The sequence below is a fragment of the Merops nubicus genome, unplaced genomic scaffold, assembly GCF_000691845.1.
Source record: "Merops nubicus isolate BGI_N331 unplaced genomic scaffold, ASM69184v1 scaffold18880, whole genome shotgun sequence".
In the NCBI taxonomy this organism is placed as follows: Eukaryota; Metazoa; Chordata; class Aves; order Coraciiformes; family Meropidae; genus Merops; species Merops nubicus.
The window spans coordinates 41151-60511 of NW_008581071.1; the positions used below are offsets into that span (position 1 = coordinate 41151).

At 40.7% G+C, this 19361-nt stretch overlaps 1 protein-coding gene across 1 annotated transcript; it reads right to left on the bottom strand.

The window, feature by feature from the left end:
- Positions 1 to 103: 103 nt before the first annotated feature.
- On the bottom strand, positions 104 to 16430 carry ABCG1 (ATP-binding cassette, sub-family G (WHITE), member 1; the record flags this gene model as incomplete). The annotated part of the gene is made up of 13 exons (XM_008948634.1): positions 104 to 792; positions 3094 to 3212; positions 4584 to 4742; positions 5176 to 5276; positions 6038 to 6206; positions 6986 to 7087; positions 7271 to 7419; positions 8107 to 8221; positions 9271 to 9394; positions 10090 to 10235; positions 13960 to 14010; positions 15412 to 15544; positions 16313 to 16430. Coding segments are annotated over 13 exons (1715 nt in total), but the record flags the coding sequence as incomplete, so codon positions are not given.
- Between the last annotated feature and the right edge of the window lie 2931 nt (positions 16431 to 19361).

The following is a 19361-nucleotide window of genomic DNA, read 5'->3' on the forward strand; positions in this document are numbered from 1 at the left end:
TTTACCTTATTAACTAATACATTTACAGACTTTTGGCCAGAAAGGGTAATTCTGTGGAAAAGAACTGCAAAATAATACATAGAAAATTGCAAAGATGAAACTCTGAATTTAAAAAGATGAGAGAATTCTATTTTCTTTGCATTCCCCCATTTTGCATCTCATTAACTTGTCAACTATAGATGACATTATACTATTCTGGCTCCCAGGACTAGTAAGGTCCTGGTGACCTTATCACAAAATTGGTTTTCATAAGGAAAGTCCCTGCAGCCAGGCTTTTTTATTAGTTACACTGCCTTGGTACTGATTTTCTTGTGGTGTAAAATTCCCTTCTATTTCTTCTTCCTAGTTAAAGCTAGAAAGTGTAATGAAAACATGACCCGACCCAACTGGACTGATTGGCTTAACACTATATGTCCGCTACCCCATTGTGGTTCTCTATGGGCTAGGTCATGACAGCATCTAGCTGGGCACTGGAGACCGGCCTGCCACAGTGAGACAATGTCAAGTGCCCTCTACTGCATGTCTAAAGGTCTTCCTACTGCATTGTTTTAGCTGGTTGTCCTTTATCTCTCTGCTCGGATTTTGTATCTGAGAACGAAATAGGCAATTAGGCGCAGAGAGAAGAAGAAAATTCCAAGAACAATGAAGTCCAGGTAAAGTTTGGCATTTTCTACATCCAGTTCTCTCAGAATGGCCTCTGATTTTTGAAAATGGCAAGTGTCATCTTTGTCACAATGCAGATCTTCTCGATCCAGTCCATAGATGGAGAGAATGACGCCTTCGAACCCATACCTGGAAAGGAGAAGGATGGATTACACCGAAAAGTCCTGGTGATCTGGTTAGAAGTACTCCACCAGTGATATAATCCTTATGAGAGCTCAGCTGAAACACTGAGGGGTTCAGTACCCTTCTGACACGTGTCTCAGGGCAAGTTATATCCCTGTTACAATCCAGCAAATGACATATCACTGGCACTTTACGTAAGACTGAACAAAGACAAAAGTTTTGCCTTTAACTGCTTCCAGTTAATGTATTTCTCCAAAGAAAAATGTTAAAATAGATAGACTAATTTCAGGTCACTTTCAGAAATTCCCCTTTTAAAAGCAACATCATTAATTCAGTGTTTTCTAAACAAGTACCAGGGATACAATTATGGTTTGAAGTCAGAAATATATTAAAATGGGCATCAATCCAGACAGAATGTCTCTTGTCTGTCCTTCCATGTGCTATAGTGCTGCTAACACTGCACTGGGTGCACTGAGCATTTGACTTTGTGAGCAGATACACCATCATGGACCCCATGCGTATGACAGCTCCTTCCAGCTTCAGGAGACCCCACACGAGCTAGACAACCACTTAAAGGCTTATCTTTAATTCTAGCTACTAATTCATGGGGTGTGGTCTCTAAATCTTTGATAGGTCTCTGTGTAAGACCTCACTTGCCAAATGACAGTGTATTTTAGCTTGGGTTTTCTTTTTAGTTTGGTAACAGTGCAGCTTGGGAAGGGTGGGGAAAAGGGGGACAGAATGGGAAAATTCACCTAATTTCAGCTATAAACATTTAAACACCTAGTTTAAACCACTCCTCCATGCCAGCCTCCAGAGGTTTCCCAATGGCCATCATCACATCTTAAGACAGCTGTCTCAGACAGAGACAGGATGTCAGGTGTCTATCATCCTTAAAACACAGGTTTGCAGAGGACACAAATACCATGCCTCTTGTGGCAGCGCTATCACAGAACTTCAAAACAGGTCCTTATCCAACAGTTCTTGAGGATGAAGATCTGCCTCAGGGTACGATGGCTCTCCAGAGGGATCAGGACAGGCTGGATTGATGGCCTGGACTGATGGCCAAGGCCAACTGCATGAAGTTCAACAAGTCCAAGTCCCAGGTCCTCCGCTTGGGTCACAACAACCCCATGCAATGCAACAGGCCTAGGGAGGAGTGGCTGGAAAGCTGCCTGGCCAAAAAGGACTGGGGGGGTGGGGTGGGAGGGGGTAGGGGTGTTGGTAAACTGCCACCTGAACATGAGGTGTTGGTCAACCGCCACCTGAACATGAGCCAGTAGTGTGCCCAGGTGACCAAGAGGTCCAATGGCATCCTGGCTCGTATCAGAAATTGTGTGGCCAGCAGGACTACAGAAGTGATCAGCCCCCTGTACTCAGCACTGGTGAGGCCACACCTTGAATACCGGGTTCAGTTTTGGACCCCTCACTATAAGAAAGACATTGAGGTGCTGGAGCAGGTCCAGAGAAGGGCAACAAAGCTGATGAAGGGTCTAGAGAACAAGTCTCATGAGAAGTGGTTGAGAGAACTGGGGTTGTTTAGCCTGGAGTCTCAGGGGAGACCTTCTCACTCTCTACAGCTCCCTGAAAGGAGGTTCTAGTGAGACGGGGGTTGGTCTCTTTTCCCAGGTAACAAGTGATAGGACAAGAGGAAATGGCCACAAGTTGTGCCAGGGGAGACTTAGATTGGACATTAGGAAAAATTTCTTCACCAGAAGGGTTGCCAAGCATTGGAACAGACTGCCCAGGGAAGCAGTTGAGTCATCATCCCTCTGGAGGTATTTTAAAGACATGCAGAAATGGCACTTAGGGACATGGTTTAGTGGTGGAGTTGGCAATGCTGCTGATAGTGGTTGGACTTGATGATCTTAAAGGTCTTTTCCAACCTAAACAATTCTATGATTCTATGATTCTAAGTCTACCTAGGAAACAGAGTGATTTATGCAACATTTTCTTCCAAAATAAGGTGCTGGCATCAATTTCTCAATTGGGTACATGGCCCCTAATATTTCAGAAATCCACTATTGCAAAATCCAGGAAAATCTGCATGCTGCACAATCCCACTGAATTCTAGGAGACTGACATGGACTTCTGGTCAACAATCTGTACTGAATGCTCCTATTTATTTCACATCATGTACAACATAAAATGCAATGAAATCATGTGGTATACATCATATGTACATCTATAGTCTAAAAGACTGTGCTGTGAACATAGCCTCTTTGGCACCCAAAATAACCCACCAAACAAGCAAAAGCAAACAAACAGCATTTCCAGATGGGAGGTTAATGGCCTCCCTAGCAGTACCTGACATAGGAAATGTAAGACATCCACTGGAGGTACGTTGGGATGGTATCAAAGCTGACAAAAAACCCAGAGAACAGAAGCACTGGGATGGCAGTAACTGGGCCCACAAAAGTAGCCACCTGTGAAGAGAAGGAATAGACAGCCTCTTGTCAGGCAGACAGAGAAAAAAAAAAATTGACTTGCCCTTTCGCCTGATGTCCTGATCTCCAGTGAGGAAATCAACCTTTAAAAGAGCAGATTTTCCTCATGGCATATCCTCTGTTCTGTGCCAAACCCAAACTGGAAGTACAAACTTACTCTTTAGGCAGTGGGGAGCAAGCCATCCAAGTGCTCCTTATAATGCTACTCCCCAAAATTATCACAGTATTAAATAATAAGAAATTACGAACTTTTTTTTTACAAGATTTCTTCTGAGGGGGAGGTTAGATGCTGCTAGTGGAAGAAAAGGGGCCCTCTTCTTTTCCTAAATCTTCCTACTAGTTGATGCCACTGCTGTGCTGGGAGCTATTTTTTAAAGGAATTGAATCCACCAAGAAATTTACAGAACAAGATGGGCACTGCAATTCTCTTGCTTCTCAGGGTATGAAACCCCTCTTTCTAAATACTATCCTTTCTCACTCACTTCCCACTGAGGACACAGACCTCCTTCCTCATTAACCAGACATGAACAGCAGCTTCAACTGGTCCTATAATGTTGTGAAGAGGATAAAAAAACATCTCCAGCTGGGTGGTTTTGGTGGGGAAGACAGTTCTCGACACAGCTCCAGCCACCCTCTCTACATCCCCTCCAGGGCAAATGGCCATATAGGTATCTCTAGGGAGAGCAGAAGCACAGGGTTCACAACAACAGGGCTATGCTGGTCTCCACAGGCTGGCACAGAGAGGGAATCAAGGCTTCTACTGCAGAAATCTTGATATTAATGTCAATATCATGTTACCACAAGCATCACAAAACAGTTCTGCTGCGTAATGGTCACCTCAGCATATCTCCTGCCAGAAAGCACAATGGAGTTATATGGCAAGCCTCCAGTGTGACAGTCATGCCAAGAGCTGCTCCTCTCCCTCCCTCTGCAGAAGCTTAGTTTCTGGGTAAGCCTCTTCCTACCTTGCCTCCTGCAACCTTTTTGTATGTGTATGGAAGAACTCCCTCAGAAGCTACTGATCCTCATGGCCTACTTGCACTTTGTAAATGCATAGAAATGCGTAAGTCCTGTAGTTTCTGGGACCTGTTCAGTCTGGGATGCGTAGCAAGTGACAACTTAAGCAGGGGCAGGCATAGCCCTGTTCAGAAGGGGAGAGGACTTCAGAGCCTCACAGCCAGTGCATGTATATGCTGTTTAAGTTGATGCTAGTGTGAAGCGTTAAGTAGCTTTCTCAGACCAAGACAACTTTTTGCCTGCCATCTCTCAACTAACATCTTGGGGACATAGTGAAGAGTGAGTGTTAGGTGACAGCGAGGTTTGTATGAGGCCACAACACATCACTGGTACCTGGAGGGACGTAGAGGCTGCACCTATGAGAAGCCCCAGTGACTGAGCCACCAGGGATGTCATGGTTCCCAAGGCTGCGAAGAGGACAAATCGGAGCGCATCGGACGGCTGTGAAGTCATCCAGTACACAATGCTGCAGTAAGCCACAGGAAACATGATCTGCAAGGAGATACGCTTGGCGTTAAGTCCATCAAAGCCAAACAATCACTGCTAACTCTGAGTAAGATAAAAGCATTGGGAAGTTCTAGTTAATCCACTGCTCCCAGGCACAGCTGAACACATCTGCCATGGACTGTAATACCTATCTTAATACTTGGGCATTAAACAGATCCCACTCACAGCCTTTTTCAATTCCTTTTCTGCTATAAAGCAAAGATGGTCATGTGTTGACAAAATAAATATTGGGTCAGGTCTCAGGTTTTGTGAAGTCCACTCTTAGGGTGCTTCTGATCTGGACCTGAAGCTTCAGTACACACATATGAACAGTTTCTCCACTATTCAGATGGGTAAAATACAAGTACTAATTTTCTTGGCAAATGGAGTTGCCAGGAACTTAAATGGTTCTTGTTTTATTCAAAAGTAGAGCACATACCTGAAAAGGAACATCAGCCATGGTTTTGGCGAGATAGTAGGCTTTCAGGCTGTACCAGTAGTTCAGATGCTCTCTGAGAAAGACTCCCATCTCCAGAGGAACTACAGAGGACACAAACTAGTAAATTAGGCCGTCAATGTGCAATCTTGTTGCACACGATAACATTGTTTACCCATGTCTAATTCCAAATTGCTCAGTCCCACGGGGGACTGGTACTCTGAGGCCTTTGAGAGACCAGCAATTGTTTCCATGATTTGTAAGGAAATTAAAGAGGTCAGCTCTCACAGTTGCTCACTGTTTAGACTATGTACCAATCTACTCAGATGATCTGAACCTCCCTTTAAGAGGGTTTTTGAATTAAAAGTGGTGTCAAAATTTAAAGAATCTGGTTATTCCTTTTGGTCCAACAGGGAATTCAAAGTAACAGCACTCTCAGAGGAAGTCTCAAGCAGTCCATACTGCAGCAGTTTTCTTCTGCCACCACTTAAATATACTGACCTTATGCAGGAGTCATGACTGAGAAGTCCTAAAGAAATTATTACATCCCCCCTAAGACCAACCACAAGCTCATGACATGGTTGAGATGCACTGGCATAACAGAAATTCCAGTCCAGTACTGTAACAGAACTGTCTGAGCTGAGAAACAGTGGCAAAACTGAGGAGAGAGACGTGCCACTGGGCAAGTCTCTCTCTGTTTGCCTCCACACAGCAGTTTAGTGAGTGCAAGACTTATCCCCACACCTGTCTTCAAAGTAGATGCACAAGTCAAATCTTTTCTCACATGGAACAGATACATTAGAAGACCCTCCCAGCTTACTATAACCTCCTTGTCCATTCATGTAGCAGCATGACAGGTACTCACATGTAAGGACAGTTGGCATGAGTGCAGCAAACATAAGAAACAACATGGAAAAAAAGAGGAAGCCAGAGTTGCTGAGGACCTTCTTAGCTTCATTGCCAATGCCCAAGTAGAGCAAGCCGATGAGCAGCCCAATGCCAATGTGTGAAGTGATACGCAAGTGCGTCAGGACCTACCAGCAAGGAAAGAGCAGTATTTCTGATCAGGATATCAGGGCTCAAAAACAATGGCCATATGACTGAAATCAGATATACAGACTGCAGATAAGGAGTAGTTATGTCCAGAAGAACTTATCTAGAAACGTTCACTTCCTATTGACAAACTGGGCTTCAGTTAAGGGAAACACTGTAACAAGCTTCCTAGTGTCAAACAGTGGCTATTACAGTACAGAAAATTTCTTCCTATAAGCACAGGCAGAAACTCCAGATGCTGCAACTTGAAATCTTACTGTCTGACAATGTCCTGGAGTTTCATTATGATGCTTACTTCATTTTGATATTAAATGTATAAAACCAGAAATGTTCACTTAGCAGAGAAGCAAAAAATTTGTCTATTTTCTGTTGCAAAAATAAAGACATTAAGTACTAACCTCACATCACACTGAAATTATTATCTCTGCTACCCTCATTTTTCTGGAAAAACTAGTTTTGTGAGAGACCAGTAAAACTTCTCGCTCACTTTTCAGTAGTATAAATAACTGTATAAAGGACCTGCCAGCACAGAGAGGATTTAAGCTTCATGTTTTTAGGCCAGATTCTGAGTTCCTCTGAAGAAAACTGTTGTTCACAGTACAGTTAATAGCAAGACTGAAAGATCAGTCTCCTTTGTTTGAAATTCTGTGATATTCTTTATGCATGGGCTGTTGGATAGAACCTTTAAGGCATATTACACTACCTCACAAACAACTGAATAGACCTTTTGGCTACAAAAGTTATTATAAGGCAGTCTTACCGAATCCCTCATGATGGTGAGAAAAGTTCTTTTGAAGAGGATACAGAACTGGGTTAGGCAGCTGGCAGAGAAGCTGTGGCAGCCTTCTGTGGAGGAGGAATCCTGCGGAAACACATAAAAGAATAAACTTCTTTCTTTTCAGTATCTTGCTTAGTTTTCATTCACAAACGCCACTCTCATCAGCTGAATGTGCCTAGAAACCTCCTCCATTGACCGAGGATCTAAATTCCCTTCCTTCCCCTGCCAGCCTCAAGCCACGTGCATTAGCTGTGATATACAAAATACCTCTTCAGAAGGCCGGTGCCAGAGGAAGGGATTCAGCTCATTCTCACCAGCAACATCTCTCTTGTAGTCTGTGTCACATATCCTCTCCCGTACTGCCCTCACCAGCCGGCCATTCTGGTCTCCATATTCACCAGATGCTACTTCCATAACTACAGAACACAGAAGGGAAGTTACTGGTTTACATTAATGACCAGTTACAAGCCTTATTATTAGATCCCCTTGATTCTGTAGCATTGACAGAAACAGGAATCTGGTCTAGAACGGGCTCTAGAGTACCACATGCAAATTCATATGTATACAGACATAATTAAATGGATCTTTCGATAAATCTTCAGAGAGTTCTCTTAATCCTGGAAGATGAATGAATCATTTAGAGGAAAGGCCATGAATAGTCTTCGTAATGAAAAATGACAAAAGTCTATTTCTGTGGTCCTTACTGCCCCTTCAGAATCAGGAAACAACAATGAAAAATCCCTCAATGCTATTAGCTGTAAAATACCACAGTGGCATTGTACAAGACAAAAAACAGCATAATGGAGCCACTTGGAAAAGCCACTAAGATTAATTACTATGCAACACTGAGGAATATGTTTTATCTTTAGTTTCCTGGAAGTGGACTTCCACCAGAGAGAAACAGTCACTAAATTTTACCACTAGATGGCAATCTAACTTAGAAAAAAATCTGAATAATTTTATTTTGAATTTTGGTACACGTACATACACACACGCATATGTATATACGTACAGAAGTATGAAACACACCATGGTTCCCATTACCCCGAAGATGCTAATGAAATACAAAATAAATTGAAATAAACTCTTCAAGTTGTCCTTACCAAAATCTGCTGGATTGTGGTAGGTTGGGCAATTCAAACCCAAATCTCTCAAGTAAGGAACTAGGTTTAATACCTTCCCACGGTAAATGCACTGACCTTGACTTAAAACATAGAGCTGGAAAACAAAGCAAGGAAAGGAGTGGGGAAGGAAAAAAAAAAGAAAAATGTAAAAAAAGTATCAAAATATTTGAACCTGCTATCTGTATGACAACAATCCATGAATCCTAGTGATCTCTTCTTGTCCCTTTGGGGAGAACATCTTGCGAAGATTGGTCACCACTGAGAACTACCTTTGCATGGAATTATAACTAATGGAAAATGAAATGCTTAAGGTCCGAATTCTATAAATGTTCCCTCCACAACTTAAAGTACATTAACCCAGAAACAGGCTAATTCCAGTCTTAGACATTTGCTGAAAATAGGCAAAGAAGTGTAGAGCCAAGTCATCTAATTTCTACACATTATGGATATTTTGGGCTGGGAGACAAGACTGGTGAATGCAGGAATGGCAGGAGAAGTGGAAAAGCACAGCAATGGGAAACAGCTTGATTATTCTTATTTGTAGATACACTACTGACTTTAAATAAACCTCCTTGCCAGACCAGCAATCTGCAAGAGCTTGCTCACCTGTGGTGTAGTAGGTTTTCTCTTAGCTCTCACAGGTCTAATTTAGATCTCCTAACAAGATTAAATTAAATTTAAACCTAACCTAAGTATACATCCTGGTGTTAGGTTGGAGAAAAGATCTTCAAATGACTTAATTTCAATTATTATTCTTTCACATGAACAAACTGTTCTGAATTTACAGCTGTGTAGCTGGCCTAAGAACGTGTATTAGCAATGCTGCAGACATTGGCACTAAAGCTCTCTTGCTCTTAAATTACTCTGCTTTACTGACAACTGTGTGCCCAGGAGCAGTGGTGGGTGAAGGCATGAAAATCACAAGTGGAATAATCACGACTTCACAAACATACCAGCCAGATTCTTTAAAAAAGAGAAGAAGAAAAAAGACATAATCAAAAAGTACATTTTTCTCTTATTTTCTTTCTTTATTTGATTTGGAACCATAAAGTAGCATTATTAATGTTTTTACTTAAGGAATGTAGGCTTGAAAGTATAACCTACATAAACCACACATACAGAGAAAGAGTTTGAGAATAATACCTGATCAAACAACTCAAACAGTTTAGCACTGGGTTGGTGAATCGTGCAGATGATGGACCTGCCACCCTGGGCTAACGCCTTCATCAGAGAGACAACCTGAAAGCATGATGCACTATCCAAGCCACTAAATAGAAAGAAAGAACTTTGTCATCCACAGGTCCATAGGCATCCCTCAAAACTAGCACATATATTTGCTACATTGGTCTCTCACTATTACCCTTTTATACATCTTTTTCTGTAGCAGTTTAATTTTATCATATGCCGACCTTATGCTTGTATTTCTCCATAATTCTTTTAATTATGTTGGAAGCATGCCCGAGAATGAAAAATAAGAGTATTCTCAAAGCTGCCTTAAGAGACTTCTACATTTTAGGACTGCAGATTTAAAGGCTCCCAACTTTAATGAACAGATACGTATTCATAGCTCTCCCAGCCTCATCTTAGACTGATCACTGAATTTGATTCTATATATGCTACATTCATTTTTAAAAGTCACACTTTAAAATGCTTATACTCAAGCTATCTTTGCCTGAAACAGAACATGCCACAATCTGAAAACATTTTCCTCTCCCTCTTGTTTCCTGTCTCAGTCTGTGTCTCCCTTAAGAATCCCTTAAGTAGTCCCACGGTCCAGTGGCTACAGCAGGGACCCAAGGCACTAAGTACCCAAATTAAATTACTTCTCATGGCCTTATTCAGTACTTACAGGCAACACAAAACAATCCTTTCCGGGGTCTTAGAGGTGAATAAACTTTTTGCAGCCCTCTTCTACTATATAAAGCAATATTTGTCTATTTTTAATTTTTGGTGTTGAAGTACCTGGTTGGTTCATCAAAAAACATGACAGGAGGATTGTTCACCAGCTCCAAAGCAATGGCAAGACGCTTCCTCTGGCCTCCAGAAAGACTCCCAGTCCTCGTATTGGCACATGTCAGCAAACCAAGGGCTGTCAATATTTCCTTTACCTAGAGGAAACACAACAATGTGGCATGTGTACTTATTAGCACAAAAGAAAAGCCTCTTTACTGATTTTCACGGAGAATGTAAACTGTCTCATGCTTTTGTTTCACCATTCACACACCAAAGCCTTTCTAATGTAGCATTTATTAGATTGAGGGGGTTAACAGTCTGTCAATATGACCCAAATTTTACTTGTCCTACGGAACTTGTCTCAGTAAGGAAGCCATGCCTGTGAACGTGAAGTGGAAATCAGTTCTTTCATAGCACTCCTTGGATATAGCACTGATACCAGAAGAGCCTTGCAGCCTGTGAGGAGTTATTACACAGTGAAGCCAAGAAGCTTCCTTCAACAGAACTTCTACGTTGTATTTACAAGCAAATGAAGAACTGTGTAATACAAATCACTGGTTTCTATAACGCAGTGACCTCTTATCTCATCTGTTCTTCACAGTCTACTCTTTGAAGTGAGGTCACTGATTTTAAGTCCTTCCATTCTCCTCAGAAGTAATTCAGTAGTCACATGTATGCTCAGATGTTTGGGATTTCCTCAAGGCACAGCCTCAGGAAGGGCACAGCTTGTCCCAGGGTCTTTAGAGCAAAAGGAGAACAATCCCAGCTGCTATGAATTTTTCTGTTCCAGTGATTGTAGACCTGGCCTGGTAGTTCTATATAAAGAAAATACTTCTTTGACATCAGTAAAAACACGGACATAAAAATGAGTGAAGCTGCACTGCTCATGTGATTAAAAAAATCTACCACTTAAAAGGTCAAAAGAAAGCCCAGACATTAAATACTTCACTTAAGTATAGCAAAAGGAGCCCATAATTTTTTTTTTAGTAGTTGCTTGGATAGATGAAATTTTCCAGAAAGGGTGGCTAACATGATAGAAACTGGTTAGGACAACCATGGCCTGACCCTTCAGTTGTCCTGATTTTGAATTCCAGGAGCTACTTCTCTCAGGGAAAAAGGGTGAAAACCCAAAATTCACTAACCCTCACTCTCAGAGAGAAGAGCCCAACTACCTCCTTCCCTTTATCTCTTAGGAAGGATTCTACAGGACATGGGCAGCACAAGCTTTTCAAATAGAAACATGAACTGGAGGATTTTTCACTTACACCCGTTTTAAACAAGCACCTGTAATCTTCCTAACACAAGTGTGTACATTCACAAAATGTACCTATGATAAACACTTGCCTTACAATTTACAACAATAAAATGAATGATCTAGTCCAGCGCAGGCCAGTAACACTCTCCAGAAAATTACTGCCCTCCTATTATGTGTGGAATAAAGGCATACAAATACAGCTTTTTCCTCAAAGAGCTCTTTGTAATTTCAGTGACAGTGTGAACAAGTGAATTAACTTGCTTGGCCTAATGTAATAAAGTAAAAATAAATTGAGACTTTCAAAGTAATTGTTCCTAAACAAATATATTTTCCAATTACAAAAATAGTGTCTCGCTTATTTGAAAAAAAAAAGTACTTGACAGAATCAAAGCAATTGTAAGCTACCAAATATGTGTTGATTCCTCTAAGTTTTCCTCTCTGGAGCTCCTTCTGATTTTGCAGGATTCTCTGAGATTGAAGAAATGCCAAATGTTCCAATTTGGAAATAAACAGAAACAAAAGACAGCCACAAAAAAAATGGCTGCTCTATCTTTGAAGTTGCTTTAGTTTTCACGTTTCAGGCAAAGGGTATCATTCTTCCCAGGTGGGTCAGAGCAGTCTGACCTTCTCCTTTCTAAACTTCTGCTTAAGAATCACATCAGCTACTGTCAGAAGTGTCTTTTACCAGAACAAGACTCCTCTGAAATTATCATGGGCAACAAGTTAGGTTCAGGCCTCCATCAGACAAGAAAAATTAATTAAACTGGTATCTAGGAAAGATCAAGAAGCTGCTCGTGTTCCTGAGACAGCAGACCACAACTTCCTCATGTCCGTGCTCCACTCCCACTCCTTTGTCCCCTCATCTCCTCCTTCCTCCTGCACAATTTGGTTTCAGTTGTGTACTGCAAGGTGGCTTCTTCCAGACACCTACATGATTTCCTAATCTGCCCACAGAAGGGCTCCTCAGTGCATGGTTCTGGGAGCTCAATATGTGCCAAAATGAGAATTTCACCCATCTAGTTATGGAAAAGAACAACAAAAAATCCTGGAAAGTCAAAAACTTGAATTTTACAAGACTAGGCACAGCAAAAACATTGGAAGCTTCCTAACCCAGTAGTAACTCCCTTTTCACCATTGGGACAACTGAGTTGCTAAGCCACTAGAAGAGTTGTCCAGAGTAACATATCTGTCCCTAACAAAGGTAGAAGGAGCAGCCAGCTTTCTTGTGAAGTAAATAAATCTTACATTATCACATAAGCCCCATTACCCTTCAGCATAACCCACACATACAGAGGCTTTGTCCTCAAGGAGGCAGTATAGGAGAGATCATACTGTCTGCTTGTTGGTGCTGTTTTATGTCAGACTGCAACACAGCTTGAGGCCAGCCAAAACACCTCCAAACACTTTCTGAGCCATGGTTTCACTCTTCATGATTCTCAACAACTTGAACCATATCTGTTTTCACCAGTGCCGTAATTTTTTGTTTATGTTCAGCTTCAGATATTATCTTCCCTTGGCATACATGGTTTTCAAAAACACTGTGCAGCACCAAACTGTTCCTCATCTCATCTTCAGCATGCTCTGGTAACTCCACTCAAGCACAGACAGACTCCTGAGCTTCGAGTGTTCTTAGGAATACACAGGCCCAGACATTTTAAAATGCAGAATACATGTGTGGAAACAGTACATTTCCTCCCTTTAAAGTATAACTGAGGTAACCAAATTCCGTTGAGAAAGCTGTCTCATGCAAAGCTAACATCTCAAAAGCCATCTGGTCACATACCTCCGAGGTTATTTTCTTTAAAAGGACAGCCCTGTGTTAGAACAAATGACGGGGAGGAATTGTGGCAATCAGATGGGTGATAGAAGCACAATTCCTAGTGCAGGTCCAGCTAGGTTATAGGTCTACATAGGCAAAGGCACACCAAGACTTTTCTCCCACTCAGGAAAGTCATGAGCCAGCTGCACGCAGAAGCAGGACAGTGCAGCAAATATACAAGAGTAAACTGGCAATGCAGCCCCAGTCTTTTAGAAAAGATATGTGCATGATTTTGCCTGATTTCCAACTTGTCTGAACCTTGGTCACCCACCACAGCTTCAAAATACTTTAGTCTGTATCTTAATCGTAACTTCATTAACTTGTCCAGTGCAATAATATGCCCATCAGCACAGCCATAAAGATCAACACTTTGAAACACGAGCACAGAAATTTCTGCATCAGTTACAAGAATTGATGAGTTTTTCATTAATCCTTGGAAAAATTAAGACCTACTCTCACCATTGCCAGACATGACTGATTTTATCTCACCACACAAGATGCCTGAGCCCTCAGAGATGCATGTAAGAGAATCTAAGGTGCTAAGGAACATTAAAAGGAATCTTACAGAAACTGAATTTCATTCAATAAATCTTTTTCAATTATCTAGTCAGTCTCATATTGAAAGCAACGTTCACAGAGACTGTAGTAAACATTCCCTCATAACGATACCTGTCAACACTGAGGTTAGGATGTATTCTATTATTACAAGTCCAATGCAATTAAATGTTGGATAAAAAAGTAGTCTGCTTTACAGAATTCACTTCATGGATCTCTCTGGCATTATTTTGATGGAGAGTATACATACCATTTCTCTCCTGCCTTCATCTTTCTCTTGAAGTTTCAGATGAGCAGATACCTGGAACACAATACAATGGAATTCAATTTTGAATGGGTATGAAGCACAACAACAGGTTACAGTGAATGTTTCAGGCACAACAGCCTAACATACCACTTAAATAACTTTCCATCCAGTCAGGAAAGTTTCAGATGAACTATAGTGCTCAAATCACAAGCATGACGTATGCCCATGCAGTAGGTAACTGAGTATAACCTGAAGCAATCACTCAATCATTTAATAAAAAGCATGTAAGAAAGGCCACTCTGGAAGTCACACAGCCCGAGAGGAAGATGGGAGAGTCATGTTTTTTTCTGCATAGACACTAACTTCCCAAGCAATGATAGAAGCCATTTGTTTGTGCTTCATCCATAACATAAGGATAACTAAACTCTGCCATTTTGCAGGATGTGAGCGAGTACAGAAATAAATAATCTTTTGAAAGATGTCATCTGCTGTCCTAAGAGACAGCTCCACAAAACATAATGATTAACCCTCATTAGAAGCAATTAAACTGTTAAGTAATTATTTTTGTCAGAGACTTGATTGATTAATTTAGACAGCAAGTATTATCTGGGCCAAATTCTACAAAAGTGGTCCTATGGGATTCTGACTACAATGTTCAAGTAAACAAGAGAGAAGAAAAACTTCCTCACAGAGAAGAGCTTTTGCAAAAAATTAGCCACATAAAAACTACAGTGATTTCTCCCAGCCTTCATATTTGTGAATTGATGCTGGCACACATTATGAGCAACCTTAGTCTTATTTTGATAACATTCGCTGAGAAAATCTGGCTCCTTTCTCAAACTGAGCAACAGGCACTTCTAGACTGGTTGGTTAAGATGCTAATTAGTAAACTTCCTGATGCTATGAAAAACAGTAAGAAGAATTTATGCTGCCTGTATGCCTTCGGATTATTCTGTTCCTGTTGTTTTCCTGTAAAGACCTTTAGGAGATTTTATACAATGCTTTTTTTCAAGGAAAGGCACAAAAGAGTAGAAGTAGCACGGAGACCATGCTCAAGTCAAAATAGCACTTTTCAGTCAGAAATGGAAGATCAGAAGAGAGAGAAAAGGCTACTCATCCACCACCCAAGAAAAAACATGGTCCCTACTCATTCCATGAAGAATTTTAGGTTCCATTCTCTATGAGGTTCAAGGAGCAGAGCCTTAGATCTTCTTCCAAATCATAATGCTGGTCACAAATTGTAAATGATAAAGCTAAAGAAGTTCAGACAACCTCTAGAAGGATGAGCCTGAAATGGAATTCAAGGCATCACCAAAGTCCAAGCACTTCCACTGAGTGAGATCAAATAGAGGCAATGACTTGTGGCATCACCAGGTGTAAGAACATGTGCACAATACAACGAGATTATTCCATTTTCTCCCACCCAGATAAATTACAGCAAGAAATAAAGCTCACCATCATAGCTTCCTGGACAGTCAGATGAGGAAGGAGCATGTCATCTTGCATGATGTAGCAGGAGACTTTACGAAATGAGCGCAGGTCACGAGGCTGTCCGTTGATGAGGATTTCTCCTTTCATTCCCGTCTCTCTGAAACAAACCACGGAAACAACCAGGGGTGAATCTTGCCTTCATTTGTGCCACCATAGGCCTGACTGGTTGGAAGCCTTAGGTAATTTATTGTCCACTATGGAATAAACCAAATAGAGTGGATAGAAGTGAATTTATTTCAAGATTACGTTGTCTTGCATAAAAGGCTTCATGCAATGTTGCTGAAAATTTTACTCAAAGTTAGTCCAAAATGTGTGCTCCTTTATATGACTTTGTGAAAAAATATCTAGCCGTTCCAGTTATATTTTTAGGTTTCTCTATCCTGTTCCTTATGCCCTAACAACAACAATACAGAGACACTTTTTATATGGCCATACACCAGGGAATTCAGGCAGATTAACCACAGTCACTTCATAGACTGCAGTTTGGTCAAGAAGATATAAACATTATGAAAGTGGTGCCTAAAGAGGCTCATTTTTTGCAAGTGCTTATAAAATGTGATTAAAAAAATATCACAAACATAAGACAATGAGTTAGATTTGTTGCACAGCTATAAAGTAGATTTTTTTGGTGTGTGTTCTGGACTTTAAATTGCTTCCACTTTTTGGGTCAGATTTGTTAACAGATAAATCCTAAGTGACCAGAACAGGACAAACAGAAAAAAATAAAAGCAATAAAGAATCTAATTCAAAACCTGTGAAATAACTGTTTTCTATAAACACTGCGGTAAGATTTCTTCTGCTGTGTCTCCAAGGGGCCATCAGGCTAGGTGATATTATCTTACTTGGGATTTTCATTTCTACTGACCTGTAACCTGCCAGAATGTTCATAAGTGTTGACTTCCCAGCTCCTGAAGGACCCATAATTGCAACAAGTTCTCCACTGTTGAACTTCCCTGAAATACCTTTCAAAAGGGTCTTATAGCCTGAAAGAAGAAAGAAAAGTTCACCGAACCCTTCACAATCATGTCTGTAGAGCAATTAAAGTTCATTTCCACTAAACATTGATGTCAAATAAGCATTAGGAGGTACCTACTGAGGGGCTGATGCTAAGATCAGAACACTGCAGTAACTATCAAAAGCCAAATTCTGAGTGAAACTGGCAGCCTCCTCCCACTACACAAGTAGTATGGTGAGATTACAGGATCACACACTCTTGCTTCACTCTAGGAATATTTTCAAACAGGGCTAGGAAGCCTTGCTGTCATTTTCTAAGTATCTTCTCAGAGTATTTTACTAGAATACTTGTGTCTCCATTAAAATAACTAATACTCTACAGCTAACGCAACTCCATAGCCCTGGAGCAGACTGCCCTCCAACCACTGCAGCTTCAATGCCAAAGTTCTGCCCTCTCACCAGAACAAAAACCTCTTGGGGAGTAACAGCCATGATCTTGAAGGCAGAGCCCTATGCTTTTGCTCATCCCCTGCTAAAAGAAAAACGACAAGAAACAGAACAAAAGGAGACATGCAGGAAAAAACAAACCAGCTTCATTCTCTTACCATAATAACTCCCTTACTGTAAGACCTCTCTTGCCCTAAGAACTCCAGACTCTTGTCTAGACAGGGAGACTGACCACAATAACTCTGTAAAAATAATTCCTAAGAAAATAATTATTCCAGATTAAGCATATGCAGGTTTTTTTTCCTCATTTAGATTAATTCACTTCAGAAGATCATGCCACAATAATTATCTCTTCAGGCAAAGCTATTCTAGAATAAGCACAACACCAACTTCAAATACCTCACCTTATTCCTGAGTAAATTACCTTTATCAATAAATCTTAATTTAAAATCCAAATTCCATGCTACTCCAGATATAAGCAAACTGGACTCCAGTGCGAATTCAGGATTCAAACTTAGTTGCATCCATCTTGTCCTGCACAATTCTCATTTTAAGGCATAAAGACTGGTTGGGGAGGGTGGAGAGAGCCCTGACTGACATTTAAATTTTTCAGGATCTCCTTCCCTTTTATTTTCTTGCTTGTTTACTTTAACTACCAATGCTTTTAGTAAAACTTTCAATAATAAATGTTAAGCGAGGTGTCTAAAAATCTAGTATGCTGGAAGTATTTCTGTAATTAACTTCAAACCAAACCAGAAGGGTGGAAGATCCTTTTACATGCAGTGTTGGGATTTGGCAATCCATTTTGTTATATCGGTACATATGCAGGCAGCATTTATATTCCATATGTGAACTATCCCAGTCCTGTGGTTTTCATTGGCATAGGCTATAGCTGGAACACTGAAAAGCTGTAAAAAACATAATCATATTGTCTGCAAGTTCCTAGAGAATGAATGGTGTTGAATGAAAATCTACTGATTTCTCTTTCTTCCTAACTCCATAATATCATTTTCCATTAATTGCCACTAAGTTTTGGGTTTTTTTTTCCTCCAGTCTCAGTTCACACTCTTTCAATACCACAGAGAGCAAAATCTGGCACCAAAACCAGTAATGTCACACTGACACAAAGTCTTTCAAATCCACAGCAAATACTCTTCTCTGAGCATTCTGCAGCCTAGGAGGAAAGCAATACCCAAAAGACCTCTCTCTGGAAATATTGGATCCTACTTTTTCTTTGTGGCAAATGCCCTAGAAAATGTAATTGAACCAATGTATCAAAGTAATAGTTTTCTCAAGTGCCTTTCTTTAAACGGGCCATTAATTTTTCATTCTAAATTCTTGCCCTGGACCTGAATGAAACAATTTGTTTGGAAGTTATGAGATATCACAGGTATGAAAACAGCAGTGTATTGACATTGCCTGTTTATGGTACACGGTCTAAGAATAAGAGAAACCTATTTCAAAGAGAGAAATCCATGGCACCCCAGCAAGGTCAACAAGTTTGTTCCTCCCTCCAGTGTTACTGTCCAAATCAGCATTTGAAAGAAAGGTGCAAGGAAGAGATCAGACCTTTCAAACATGACAATACTTACTAAATGGGATCTGTAAAGACAAAGTCCTTCATGGTACCCCTTAAGTGTAAGGAGAACCAGTTACCTCCCAAGCCTATTAAATTTGAAAGGGACCCAAACAATAGACTTTACCACCAATTATTTGCATGACCCCCATGCCCACCACACACACAAGTTATACGCAGCTAGCTGGGAACTCTTTCTCACACTGGTCAAGAGGTGGAGAAGTTGGCTTGTCATCAGCTTCCAGTGGGATAGATTTCTTTAACCAGGTCCCACAGGTAGTGCACTGGTAAAGTACTCAGTGGTATTTCTCTGTTCGCCCTCTGCCCCACAAGGCAGTTCCAACATGACAGAACATCACATGGCAACTCCATCACTACAATTTCTGTTGTAAGGGCTTGCTCTGACCCAGGTTTCCAGGGTAAAGGATTCTTGTCAGAGTTTTCTAAGTCAGCTCATCCTGAGTTTCAAGATCAGGCCTAAAGGGGAGCATAAAGAATGTGTACTGTCATGAATACTGAAGGAGATACAACCTAACACAAATGCATTATCTGAAAACATATATCAATATAAATACCATTACCTAAAACTGAAGCCTTCCGTCTCACTACTATGACTGTGAGACTTAACGTCTATTAAAGTCACTTTCTGAACATGATTTCACAAATGTTAATCAATTTACCTTTAAATGCAGCATCTTTCCCTCATTATCTGCACTCGTTCCTGCCCCTCTGATGGAGATTTCCATTTTAAGTATCCTGAACACAACGTTAAATCAGTGGGACACACGTAATTAATTTGGAAAACAGTAGACGAACATGATTTAAGAAGACAAGGAAAAACTACTGATTTTAGATGAGGATCCTAATCACTGGCATTGTAAGTTGCTACAAACTCAAAACCATCTCTTCTTTTGACTGCAAGCATATAAGAAGCATT